Source organism: Vitis vinifera, chromosome 1, assembly GCF_030704535.1.
Source record: "Vitis vinifera cultivar Pinot Noir 40024 chromosome 1, ASM3070453v1".
Lineage (NCBI taxonomy): Eukaryota > Viridiplantae > Streptophyta > Magnoliopsida > Vitales > Vitaceae > Vitis > Vitis vinifera.
In genome coordinates, this window is record NC_081805.1 from 3,471,047 (window position 1) to 3,485,191 (window position 14,145).

Sequence of the window (14,145 nt, forward strand, 5' to 3'; positions counted from 1 at the left end):
ATATTTTGTGCCTTGTTCTGCATTCTTCTCCCAGCTCTGAAATTCTTGACCATGAACAATTTGAGGGTGCCTATGATGGTTCTCAGTTTATTGGGTTCTTACTTCTCGGTTAAGGTTTGATGGAACTTGGTTGGTGAAGATCTGACCTTTTTTTTCCCCCTCTTATTGTCATTAATAATATATTTTTCCTCTTTTATTCTTCAGCTCATCATTCTACCAGATGACACCCCCATCTCTGCTGTGGAACCCAGGACACATGTACAACACGCCCAAGTGCATTCATGTAGAACGCATGATATTCATGATAGCCCCTGCATCTCTCGTGCATGTGCGCGTGCAAATCACATCATTCATTCACCCCATCTGCCATTTACCTTGAAACGTCCCACTGGCAATTACAGAACTTCACACTCCTCAGCTTCCCTTGGCAGAATGTTCTCTAAGCCCTATATTTCTTTAACAGAATGTTCTTTTCCCTAAGCAAAATGCCTAGCTTCTACCTCACACATACTACCACTGCGTTTTCCATGTGCATTTCCCCTTCTCCTTTCTCCAATTGGAACGTTTTAGGCCCACCCCAGTACTCATTTCTGGGCCTAACACCACCCTGTCTCACTTCATTGCTTTAAAGGAACCCATGGTTACGTTTTTGCATTAGTGAAGAATGCCAATTTCTCACTCTTACATTAAGGCACACAAAGAGATGAAGCAGTGCAGGTTCACCTTGTTTGTCAAAGAACTGTCAATACGCATTAGAAGGGAGGTTAGAGAAGGGAGTTTTCAGATCACAACTACTATAGTCTTCTGTTTGTCAGTAGCATTTTTTGTGGTCATTCTGGGAATGTTCATCAATGATCATGTTAGGAAGTTCATAGTCTCAGAGGAATTCTACTTACCTCAACTCACTAAATTTTCTCAGCTGTCACCTTGGTCTCCATATTCACAGTTTCTATGCAACACTTCCTTGTTTTCTTCTCCTACCTTGCCGCCGTTGAATTCCTCAACTAGTAGTAGAGCATTGAGAGATTTGATAGCTCCCAAGGAACTATGGCATTCCATGAACGATAAAGAGCTGATGTGGCGAGCATCAATGGTTCCTCATTTTGTGGATTACCCATATGATCGGACCCCAAAAGTGGCATTCATGTTTTTAAGCAGGGGAAGATTGCCATTGGCATCACTTTGGGAGAAGTTCTTCAAAGGTCATGCAGGGCTATACTCAATTTACCTCCATACTTCACCAGAATTCAACACTGAGATGCCAGAATCCTCGGTGTTTTACAAGCGCAGAATACCAAGCAAGGTTAGAATATTTTCCACAGCATTTCAAATTATATATTTGACAAGATGAATCTCATTCCTTTGGATGTTTTTGCAGTCAGTTGACTGGGGAAAGGCAACAATGGTGGATGCTGAGAGGCGCCTGCTAGCGAATGCCCTCCTTGACTTCTCCAATGAGAGATTTGTTCTACTCTCAGAGACATGCATTCCTTTATTCAACTTCACCACCATCTACAAATACCTCATCAACTCTAACCACAGCTTTGTCAGCTCTTTTGATGATCCTAGACACATCGGCCGTGGCCGTTACAACAAACGAATGTTTCCAACTGTGACATTGCCTGATTGGCGCAAAGGGTCCCAATGGTTTGAAGTCCACCGGAAGCTCGCCATTGAGATAGTGTCAGATGTGACATACTACCCCATCTTTCAAGAACATTGCAGGCCTCCTTGTTACATGGATGAACACTACTTAGCAACTCTTGTGAATAAGCTCCGCCCAGACCTGAACTCAAATAGGAGCATCACTTGGGTTGATTGGTCCAGGGGTGGCTCACACCCAACAAAGTTTGTGAGGAAGGATGTTTCAGAAGCGTTTCTGAATCAGGCAAGACATGGGTTTAATTGTTCTTATAATAGTGGTTTGAGCTCTATTTGCTTCCTTTTTGCCAGGAAATTTCATCCTAGCACTCTAGAGCCTTTGCTAAGGATAGCTCCCTCACTGCTTGGTTTTGACCCCTAGAATATGTTTATTCATGAGGCAATGATTTAAGTTGAGTTGCTAAAGCACTTCCTCAGGCTTATGCCAACAAGCTACATGGGTCATGAGAACAATCCTATTCTACCAGGATTCAGGATGGTGCCTACCTTTTCTACTCTTCTTTGCCTTTCCAATCTATAGGTAAATTAAAATATTATGGAACACAATTTGTGACAAGTCCTGTAACATGGCCTGGTTTTAAAAAAAATGCCTTGATAGTAGGATATATATAAAATGAAAGAACTAGCAATGGACCTCTACTTGCATGCACAGAAATTGAAACACATTCTCTAGTTCATAAGGTGTGTGATGATTCTTTGATCCTCATAATTGAAGAACCTGCAAAACCTAAAACCAGATGGAGAAGAAATAACAAAGAAATCATTTTGTAAGAACAGGCAAAAAAAGAAAAAGAAAAAAGAATAGGTGAATAATATATACCAACATAACAATACGTATCAATATAGCTTTAGGCTGAGACACCTTGCTTTCTGGACACAAAAATTTATATTGCAGAAAGTAATTTGGTGAGGGTTAATTGCCATGGAGATCATCAGAGAGTAGTTTCTTTGGAGGTCATGGATAAATGGCTTGAGTTTCTTAATCTGAAATCAAAATGGTCCTTTACAGATTTCTTCTAAGATTTGTTGAGCTCGTTCGAAAGATTTGAAAAAGTTTTTGATCTTCCTTAAAGAGCTCTCCTACGAAACTCTTTTGATTATGTTTTAAAAGCTTGGATTGAGTTCTATTTATAGTGTTTTAAGTTTTATCTTTTCAATTTTTAATTAGTCACAATTAATTTAATTTGAGTGTAAGCAAAATTATAAAAGATTAAATTTTCCCCTTTGAATATGAGTGAATCAGTTTTTTGAACTTGAATTTTTGCTTTAATGAAGTTTATAAATATAATCTGAGTGGTACTAAAATCTCATCTTATTTGAATTTTTTCTTTAAGAAATCAACAATTTTTATAGGCCAGGAATAATATGCAATTTAGGTTTTATATTGAATTAATTGATTAAAAGGGATAAAGAGATCCCATATTTATAATCTTCTTCATTTTTTGTCTTAAAAAGTGACATATTTTTTTTACATAAATGCCCCTAACATATTAATTATTTAAATGTATTTTTTTAAATATATATTTTTATAAGAAAAAAATAAGGACATTTTTATTCAAAACTAGTATTTTTAGGTTTAAAAAAAGTTGAAAGTTAGATTTACAAAATGAGGGCATGGACTTGGAAACCCCCTATTTGCCAATAGAAATGTTAGCCGATTTCTATACCAGATATATCGTATAACCCTTTTAGTGTGTTAATGGAATATGATAGAACATTCATATTGCCCTCTGATAGGAATATAACTTTAAAAGAATTATTTTGATTTAACCATCTATTTCTCGACTTACCTACTTGAATTGTCTATTTTGAATGTCAACTAATCATATAATATCCCTAATTTTTTATTTCATCATTTTTAATCAAATAACCCTTTTATATTTTAACTTTTAAGAAACATCGTCACTTTTCAACTTTTACCTATAATAGTTGAAATACATCCTTAGACTTCACATTGTCATTGGTTAAACATTCAATAACAACTTGCTTGAATCAACCAAAACTTTGACTCGTGAATAACTTGTATCCATTTCTTACATTAAAATTATTTTTTTCTTGTTTCAAACCATAACAGAGTGTAGAGGTTCAAAAACAGTTATAGTCAAATTTGATATCACATCTCACACCTCATCATTAGTGATGCTTTTGTCACTACTATTGTCATTTTCAAGTTCTTCAATATATATTTTCTTTCTTTTATTTTTAAATTATTATTTATATCTTTTAGGTTCAATTATAAGAAAAAAATGAGGACATTTTGTTTAAAACAAGTATTTTTAGGTTTAAAAAAAGTTGAAAGTTAGATTTACAAAATAAGGGCATGGACTTGGAAACCCCCTATTTGTCAATAGAAATGTTGGCCGACTTTCACGCCAGATATATCGTATAATCTTTTTAGTGTGTTGATGAAACATGATAGAACATTCATATTGCCCTCTGATAAGAATATAACTTTAAAAAGAATTATTTTGATTCAATCATCTCTCTCTCTCGACTTACCTACTTGAATTGTTTATTTTGAATATCAACTAATCACATGATATCCCCAATTTTTTATTTCATCATTTTTAATCAAATAACCCTCTTATATTTTAACTTTTAAGAAACATCGTCATTTTTCAACTTTTACTTATAATAATTGAAATATATTTGTAGACTTCACATTGTCATTGGTTAAACATTCAATAATAACTTGCTTGAATCAACCAAATTTTGATAACTTGTATCCATTTCTTACATGAAAAATAATTTTTTTTTCTTGTTTCAAACTATAATAGAGTGTAGAGGTTAAAAAACAATTATAGTCAAATTTGATATCAGACCTCATACCTCACAATTAGTGATGCTTTTGTCACGCGCGACTATTGTCATTTTCAAGTTCTTCAATATATATTTTCTCTCTTCTATTTTTATATTATACTTTATATCTCGTGCTTAATTAATTGTTCGAAAGCTTTTAGCTTAATGTATTGCGATATACGATGAAGTTTTCAATGGATTTCTTGGACGGAAATTTCAATGATAGGAACTTTGGAGAATTTTTCTTTGTAATCAAGATTTAAATTCCTGCACTTGTTGACGTAGTTCCTTGTTTTGTTGTGGAGTATTAATGAGTTCAAACATGCTGACAATTGAACGAGTATCATAGAAGAGACCGAGTAAATCTTTTTCCAAGTTTAAAAATAGCTTCAAGACTTGTTCATCGGTCAAATAAAGAGCCAACAAATTACTACTACTGAAAGGTCTCTTTATATTCCATCGTTATTACATGCTTTCACAGAGTGAGGTACATGTTACTTCATAGATTGTCTTCAGGAGTAATATTATCTTGATTGCAGTGTCGAGAGGGTGATGAAGATATATTTGTAGGCCGAGGAAGAAAGCCCAGTGGCAGCAGAGCTGAAATGGAGAGAAACCTGCCGCTGGACTGCACAGCGCTCACTGCGCTGACCCAAAATTAACTAGAAAATAGCGCTATTTCAGAAACTAGAGCGTGCCCCAAGTTTTGGTTGCAATAGCGTGAGGCTGATGGAGATATATCCATAGATCAAGCAAGAAGGCCCAACGCCAAGTTGCAGAGAATAGCTGAAATGGACATAAACCTGCCACGGGACTCCACATTTCTCATTCTGCTGACCCAAATTTCACTAGTAGACAGCAGTATTTCAGAAACTAGGGCGTACCTCTAGAAAATGGGACAGAGTGGAACAAGTGTGTTCTGATACAATATGCTCATAAAATGATTGATCAAATATGTGGATTTAGCCCACTATTATATTTGATGGATCAGACTCAACCAGGGGAGGAGAGTCGACTGTATTTTGGGTCGAGAGGGGAAGTGCTGGTTCATGTACAAAGTCAACCCAATGACAAAATATCTGATTGGTGGGTCCTTCATGAATAGCTGAGTCGTGTCCTGGTTCCTTCCCTTCTAACTAAATTGTTTGAGACACTAAAACAACGAGGACGTCTTTTGCCCCCAGAGCCACCAAAATAGACCAAACTTCAAACCTGGGGGCTGAGGTAATCCTCTTGAAAGGTGGTTGATGTTAGCTTGTTTCAGTTTTAATCATATGATAATCCTGCTCAATTACACGATTGATAAACATGTCTGAGAACCATATAATTGATTCCGCTCATTCTCTTTCTTAATTAATTGCATGACATGCATGCCACTCAATTTTGTAAGTTGACTACTCTTTATGGGTTGGCTTTTCCAACCCCATATAAATCAACACTGGAAAACACTTGATTTTCCTTTTAATAATTTGTACTAACGGGAGATTCAGAATCTTAGTTTGAAAGGAAAAACGATGATCCACGTTGCTTGGTACAGACTTCTAGATGGTACAAGGTTTTCATTCGCATGAATTGAACATCCATGGCCTTGTAGCTAGGCTGCTGCTTTGTGGACCTTTCACCTCTGGGGCTTTTCAACGTTCCTGTTGGACAAGGAATTGATCCATCCCTAATTCACGCATTGATGTAAGTATTCTAAGGTCCGAACAACGCGTACGTGTAGCTTGAAATCTAGCAAACAGCATTTGCGGGAGTGACACGGAATTGAGGGACCAAAGTGGCTGCTTTTATCATCTCTACCATTCATACGAGGCTCACGAGGAACAGTTCAAAACAGTGTTTCGAAGAAGCCAAGCTGCCTGAGAAGAGAAAAGTCTGACTCAAATAGTCTACACAGCTGTCAGCATGCCAATCTAGAATGCGTATATAAAAGGCGTCAAGGACTTGATGTCTCTCACCCTGTATATATTATTTATCTCTAGCTCCCTCCCATGATTCTGGTTTCTCATCCTTGAGCTTGCCTTTCTCCATCTCTCCTTGATTCTCAAACTCCATAATACTGGGTCGGAATTGGTCAGTATTTAGATTTCATTGATTTAATTATAATTTTCTCCTATTGTTCTCTGTTTTATTGTTTCTAATTATAAGATCACTGATTGATCTGTAAGAATTCTACTTCAAAATCTTGCCTTTTCTTGTAAACCAAAGCTTCTGTAGTTCTAGCTAAAAAGGCCAGAAATTAAGATTAAAAAAAGAAGAAAGGAAGAAAAAAGAATTCTGAAGTTTTTCAACTGGCATCTTTAATCCTCTGAAACAAGTGTTTTGATCGATTAAGAGATAAGAATCTCTCCCTCTTGTTTCTCTCTGAACAATGAAGAGTCAAAACCAAAATTCACTGGCCACAACTATCAATCTCCTTGGTTCACGATGGAATCCTCTCCATCTCTTTTCTTGTTTCTTCTTCTTTGCATTTGGTCTAACCTTTGGAATCATACTCAGTTTCAATCTCAAAAACTTCTCATTTAATCTCCAAGTCACTCAATCATCCCCCTCCCCATCAGCATCAGCATCAGCACCACCCCCATCCCCACTGGTTTCCCCATTGCCAGCATCAACCTATCCCACAAATGAAACTTCAAAAGCCGGCCGTCGCATAGGACTGAGCGAATATATGAAGCCGCCTAATGCTATGCACGACATGGATGATGAGGAGTTGCCATGGAGGGCTTCAATGGCTCCTCAGATTCGTGAGTTTCCATTCAAAAGAGTTCCCAAGGTTGCTTTCATGTTCTTGACCAAGGGGCCGTTACCACTGGCTCCTCTGTGGGAGTTGTTCTTCAAAGGGCATGAAGGGCTCTACTCAATTTATGTGCACTCACATCCATCATTCAACGAAACCGAGCCGGAAAATTCAGTGTTTCATGATCGAAGAATTCCCAGTAAGGTTAGTTGGTTGCATAGTTTCTTACTTATTCTCTATAATTTCGTGTACGCATTCCAATCATGCCTGTTACTCGGTAGCATAGACAATGAAACTGAAAGCGAATTAACAACAACACGCATAGCCCTCCACCTTTTGCTATACGGCGGCTATCGACCACGAGGAGAAAGGCATTTAGAGCTACCTAAAACATATGAGCTAACCATGAAGTTGGCTTCAAATAGATTAATACCTTTCTGGTATGACACATAATGACTGGCTTCTCCATTTGACTCTGATAGAGAAGAGAAGACTGATCTGTTTCTTTTTTCCCTTCAAAAAAGTACTTGAAGCTGGTCACGGTGTTGATGGTCTTTTGATCATCATGGAACAGTGTGATCTTCAGCAATTCATAAATTGGAGTAGCATTTAATGGAGTGGGTCCATGAGACCCAAAATGAAGGCACTGCGTATTTACTGTTATATAAAAGTAGATGGCTCCTTATACTCTTGGCAACAAACCTACCCTTGTGATCAAATATTTAGTTATTTACCCTTTCTGTGGGGAAATTTAGCTTGCTTGATCTCTTGGTTCTTGTGCAAATCATTTTATTTTCTTTGTCATCTGCCACAGAGTTCTAATTGATGTTCTTCATGATCTTGCAACATTGCAGGAAGTTCAATGGGGAAAGTTTAACATGATTGAAGCTGAACGCCGTCTACTAGCCAATGCTCTCCTTGATTTCTCAAACTACCATTTTGTTCTCCTCTCAGAATCATGCATACCCCTCTTCAATTTCTCAACCATCTACTCTTACCTCATGAACTCCACACGAAATTATGTACAGACCTATGATTTCCCTGGTCCAGTTGGCCGTGGCCGATACAAAGAGCAAATGTATCCAACAATCACAATTGAACAATGGAGAAAGGGGTCCCAGTGGTTTGCGGTGGATCGAAATCTAGCCACGGAAATAATCTCTGACCAAACTTATTTTCCCATATTCCAAAAGCACTGCAAGTCTTCATGCTATGCTGATGAACACTACTTGCCAACATTTGTGGGTATAAAATTTTGGGAGAGGAGTGCAAATCGAAGCTTGACTTGGGTTGATTGGTCAAGGGGTGGGGCTCACCCAGCTAGGTTCATGAGGTGGGACGTGACCATTGAGTCTTTGAAGAGGTTGAGGAGTGAGGGTAGATGTGACTACAATGGGAAGAGCACCAATATCTGTTTCTTGTTTGCAAGGAAGGTCATGCCAAGCGCTTTGGAGAGGCTGTTGAGGTTTGCACCTAAGGTCATGCACTTCAATTCTTAGGTCCATTTTCATTATTTATTTGTAACACTTTAGGGCATAACAACAAAAATGCCCAAAATTTAATCTGTGCATATTTATTATTTTATTTGAACTGTAAACAATCACATTGTTTTGATTATAGAGTAGTTTTATTCATAATAGAAATGGGCCAAAAATGCAAATTGGAGTACGATTTTGGTTCTGCTAATTTGCAATTTTAGATGTTCATCCATCAAATTTGATGCCATTTAGCAGCCCAATATCGAACTACATGCTTAAGTTTCCTAATTAAAGCCATTCAACCAGGTTCAAGCAGGTAAAGCATTGTATAGGATGGAAAGCATCTTGATTTGCTTCAATAACCACAACAATTATCATGATTAAGTTTTTGTTTTTTTTGCTTTTTTTCATTTTGTTTTTTTTCTTATTGTTGAATTTGATCCTGGGATCATGATAGTGAGGAACAAAATGATTAGATTCATAGCAAAAATGGTAAGATTTTTAGACCGTTGGAGAAAAGAAGGGAAATGCTTAGAACAAAAGAGTTGGTGAACCCCGTGAGCCAATAAATAATTTACAATTTCTTTATTTTTTTTACCTGATATAAAATGCAGTATGACTTTAATGAATTAGTACTTTTAATGTGAAATTTATAAAAATCGCAATGGGGGCCCAACCGAGTTGACCAAACTTACGGTCAAAGGCAGATAAAACTACGAGCTCAGGTAGCTAGAGACAGACAAAAATCTGGCTACCAACCAGGCAGGGGCACGAGCATATGGGTTCTCTCCCATATAATACGTATCTGTGTTTTGAATTTAATTTTTGGGTGGAAGAATGTGAAATTTCTTTTAAATTCATGATAAACAGAGTGGATTGAAGGAGATCCACATGCTGTATAGGTCTAATCAACGTATATTTGGCAAGATTCTGTCTCAAATGAGAACGAAAGTGGGCATGATTTCAATGTTGTGTCTCAGTGGTAGATGCACAAAGATAAGATAGTACTTCAGAGACACTGTGCCATTTGGAAAGTTGTTACACACACTGTCAGTTCACAAGGTCACTGTGAGTCTGTGAGTAGGGCCGTGGTTGAAGACACTGGAGGCCATCACCAACCTCCAGCAAGGGGTTCAATCATTCCTCTTTTCAATCCTTTGGTGACATTTCTTTTGCAAAAATGTCCTAAATTTAAGCCACCTTGCTTGACAAAAATACAAATCCTCACAAACTTATCCCTGTAAGAATCCTCCCACACCCATTCGGTGAACAACCGAGAGAGAGCCCTGTGGATCAGGGCTAATTAACTAATGAACACAATAGAGAAAAAACTGATTTCCAAGGGGAAAAAGAAAAAAAAATTCCTAATTTACATGACTACCATAGAAGCAACAAACATTATGGATCACTGGCTCACTCCGCATGTGTCCTCTGAAACGGAGGGTGAGTCCGACACGGAGTCGAAGGTTTCATGGGAGGGGGACACCTCCACCCCACGTATCTCCTCGATCATTTTCACCACGTAGCTCATCTTGGGTCGTTGATCTGGTGAAGGGGTAGTGCACGCCATTGCAATCTGCAACAGTCCAACCATCTCCTCCTCGATATCCTTGTACCTCATCAGCTCCAAATCAAACACCTCCGCTGTCCATTCCTCTCTCACCACCGACTGCACCCACCGTGGAAGATCCACCACTCCTCCGTACCCAGACCCAGGCCCACCGTTCTCCATCACGGAAGGGCACTTTCCTGTGAGCAGCTCCAGCAGAAGCACCCCAAAAGAATACACATCAGACTTCTGGGAGCCCTTTCGGCCGTCCAATATTTCAGGGGCACGGTAGCCATTTGATCTGGGTGCAGCCGTTGAAGAGGCAAAGACGGAGAGACCAAAGTCGGAAACTCGTGCGCTACCACATTTATCAAGGAGGATGTTTGTGGACTTGATGTTACCGTGGGTGAGTTTAAGCGTCTTGCATGAGTTGTGAATAAAGGCCAGTCCTCGCGCCGCTCCGGCTGCAATCTTCAACCTCGTGGTCCAGTCCAGAGGCGTTCTTCCGGGTCCACGGTTCCCTGTCGAGGAAAATGCATAATTACGCTTAATTAAGTGTGTTCAAGATGAAACTAAAAATTTACAAACCTTGACAATATATATAAATCATGGCTGAAAAGCGCAACAGATTGTATGATGAAGCAATAACAAGAGGGAGGGCAATGATACAGGGCATCTGGCTCATGGTAAGGGCAGTTGAGAAAAGAACAAAAAGAAAATAAAGACACGAAAATGGAATACGCAGAGCAGGGTCTGAGCATCCTACAGTAATCCCAATTCCCAAATCAGAAATTAAGATGCTGTGTCTTTTCCTGGAGTCTCTTTTTGTGTAATTGATGACTGGGAAAGGTACCAAACAACTGTAATGGGACCCCACTCATCAACCAATTTCATTTTTATCTCACGCCTCAGGTGGCCAACCTGCCACTTTTTTCTCATGAATCAGAACGTCCAGATTAGCTGAAGAAAAAAACCTTGGTTTATTGGTTCTGGAATCAAACAGGGTGATAACTTACCGTGAAGAAGCCAAAATAGACTGCCATTAGGCATGTAATCATAGACCAGCAACTTCTCGTCTCTGGCAAAATAATAGGCCCTCAAATTAACGACGTTAGGGTGCCGTAACCGTCCCAGCACCTCCATATGCTGCTCGAACTCACGTTTCCCTCCAACGTGAGCGTCCTTGAGTCGTTTAACGGCGACGACATTGCCGTCGTCGAGAACGGCTTTGTAGGCAGTTCCGAAGCCTCCTTTGCCCAGCATCTCAGCGGAGGCTCGAAGCAAGTCTTCCAGCTCGAACCGCTTCACGCCTTCGAAGAACACCATTCGACCCCTCTCGTACCCAGCTTGGGCTGGATATGGGCTGGATGAGTACACAATTTTTTCCCCCTCGAGGATTTGCGAGCTCTTGCCGTCTCTCATTTTTCCAGCGTAATTTCGCCAGAAGTAGCAGTAGAGAAGGAGAGAGACTATTGCGAGGACCAAAATGTCGCCGAGTATGATGGCGATCATGGCCACTGGACTTACTTTTCCTGTGGCACCGTGGCGAGTATTTTGTGGCTGGATTGGCGTTGTGGATATCGGTATTGAGCTCGGCGAGGAGGCAACTATTGCTGGATTTCCGCCAGGAATCACCGGCGATGCGATTGCGCCACCGGATCCAGGTTTCGTTGGGTCGCCCGCGACGTTCTTGCATGTTGGCATGGGAGATCCACAGAGAACCGCATTTCGGTCAAAGGCGGACACAGGGAACGCGGAAAGAGTTTTCGGTATATCACCGGCGAGGCGGTTTCCGGAGACGTTGAAGTCCTGCAGATTCGGGAGATTCAAACCTGTAATGCTGCCGGAAAACCGGTTTTCTTCCAGACGCAGAGTAAGAATATGTGCCAAGTGGTTGACTGTCTCCGGAATCTGGCCCGATAAGTTGTTGTGAGACAAATCGAGACGGTACAGCCGGAAAAGAGACGTGACGGAAGCGGGAAACTCCCCCGAGAACTCATTGTAAGAAAGAAAAAGCAGCTTCAGAGCAGTGAGGTTGGAGAGATTCGGAATAGGGCCAGAGAGGCGGTTTCGCTTGAGACTCAGAACTCGAAGTTGAGTGAGAGATGCAAGGGGCTGGAAACTGCCTTGCAGGTCGAGACCCTCGAGCACGAGGCGAGACACTCTGTTCTGGAGACAGGAAACGCCGTACCAGCTGCACGGATTAACCGTTACGTTCCAGGTAGTGAGCTTGTTAGCAGCATCGGCAGTTTCTTTGAACGCCATCAAAGCTTCCAAATCAGAACTCGTAGAAGCGTGGAGTAGAAAGAAATGGAGGATGAAGAGAGCAAAAGCAAAATGCAAGCTGGTGAGAGTGGGTTTCGCCATTGTCGCCCTGCAACTGGAGAGAGAGAGAGAGAGAGAGAGAGGCAGAATGTCCACTGGAGAGACTGAGAAAGAGCGTTTTAGGGTGGGGACATTTAGCGAAAGCACGGAGGCGTGGGTGGAAACGTAATTAATGGGAAAATGAGGGACGGGTACCGATAATAAATGCTGGTAATATTCTATGTGGGTTGGGTGGAATTGGAAGGACTGAAAAGCATGTAACGTGTGCCCTTGGGCCGTGGGGGTATCACCCGATCCAACCTCGTCCGCATCAACCCTTTTCTCTATACCTTCTCATTTCATCTACACCGCTCGATCGCTCGATCGCTCGATCGCAGGAATCAAGGGCGAAGACTTCGTCAACGGTAGGTCTGATGCTAATTTAAGATACATCATACAAACAACAGATTCGAGACACGTGCCTTCAAACACATGCGAAAGGCCTGAATTGTCCTTAACAAAAATAGCATTCCGTACTCACACGATCTTCTGACACGCGTGCACTACACACTTCACTAACAGTAAAAAATAAAATTACTACGGTTTCATTGACCAGAACAACCCTAATGAATCACCAGAATTACCCCGAGATGAAACAGCTAACGTGAGGATTAAATGAAGAGGAGTAGGGGCAATTCTACGATAAAAGCGAAAGGGCTTCTGTGTGGGGCAGCGAAGAAGACGAATAAAGCGTTGATCTTGGTTTCTCGAAGTTGTCGAGAGCTTTTGCTTTTGCTTTGATCGTTTGCATAAGACCAGTCATCTCTTGCTGCCCGCTTTTTCTGGCAAGGAGTTGTTGTAGGGTGTATCTCCGATGCACCTTAAGAAGAATGAAACCCACTCTCGAAGCACTTACGAGCATCCGGGTGGTATTGGGTCAAAAGCTCGCAATTGTTGATTATGGCGAATATAGAAGAGCGTATTGGTTGGATTGAATATTAAAAGCATACAATATTGCGGATGGTGTTAGATGATGGCTTTATCTTTTATCCCAATCTTCTTTCTTCGATGTGTAAATTGCATTAAGATTCCAAAAGCGATTCCCAATGCAATGAGCAAAGAAATATTAAAACACAAATTTCCTTTTGACCTTGGAGCCTTTGTCTCCAACTCAAATTTTGGCGCTCGATGCGGCGCCCCCAAGATGGGCTCAGCCGGACCACCAACTTCAATCAGGAGCGTTAGCTTTTAGTGCACTGGTCCCACTTCAATTCATCGATCGGTGCCTTCGGTGGCGGAGCAGCCATCGTCTTGTTTCGTACATGCATTTTCACTATATCTACTTATAGTGCTTTTAACTGAAAAATATTTATTTATTAATTTGAACTGAGGTGAAGATTTAGTAGAAAAAATATTGAATTTAATAATATTTATTTTTTGATTAAATAAAAAAAGTCAAAATATTTAAATTTTTTTTATTAAAAGAAAATATTAATTAATAAAAATTTCAAACATTTTGCATATTATAAAGCAACCATTAAAAAAGCCATCTTTATTTATTGATAATTATTATAAAAATAACAAATGGAAAAAAAATTGTTTAACATGATTTT

At 39.9% G+C, this 14,145-nt stretch overlaps 3 protein-coding genes across 3 annotated transcripts; 2 read left to right on the forward strand and 1 right to left on the reverse strand.

The window, feature by feature from the left end:
• Positions 1-102: 102 nt before the first annotated feature.
• Positions 103-2,327, forward strand: LOC100250702 (glycosyltransferase BC10). The gene is made up of 2 exons (XM_002279515.4): positions 103-1,303; positions 1,379-2,327. Exons 1-2 carry the CDS (start codon positions 665-667, stop codon positions 2,021-2,023), a joined length of 1,284 nt encoding a protein of 427 aa, XP_002279551.2. The 5' UTR covers positions 103-664; the 3' UTR covers positions 2,024-2,327.
• Positions 2,328-6,309: 3,982 nt separating this feature from the next.
• LOC100245576 (glycosyltransferase BC10) lies at positions 6,310-8,867 on the forward strand. The gene is made up of 2 exons (XM_010646511.3): positions 6,310-7,405; positions 8,056-8,867. Exons 1-2 carry the CDS (start codon positions 6,833-6,835, stop codon positions 8,698-8,700), a joined length of 1,218 nt encoding a protein of 405 aa, XP_010644813.1. The 5' UTR covers positions 6,310-6,832; the 3' UTR covers positions 8,701-8,867.
• Positions 8,868-9,825: 958 nt separating this feature from the next.
• LOC100267893 (probable leucine-rich repeat receptor-like protein kinase At1g68400) lies at positions 9,826-12,723 on the reverse strand. The gene is made up of 2 exons (XM_002279544.4): positions 11,245-12,723; positions 9,826-10,749 (listed from the first exon to the last, which is right to left on the reverse strand). The coding sequence occupies exons 1-2, from the start codon at positions 12,593-12,595 to the stop codon at positions 10,085-10,087; spliced, it is 2,016 nt and encodes a 671-aa protein (XP_002279580.1). The 5' UTR covers positions 12,596-12,723; the 3' UTR covers positions 9,826-10,084.
• Between the last annotated feature and the right edge of the window lie 1,422 nt (positions 12,724-14,145).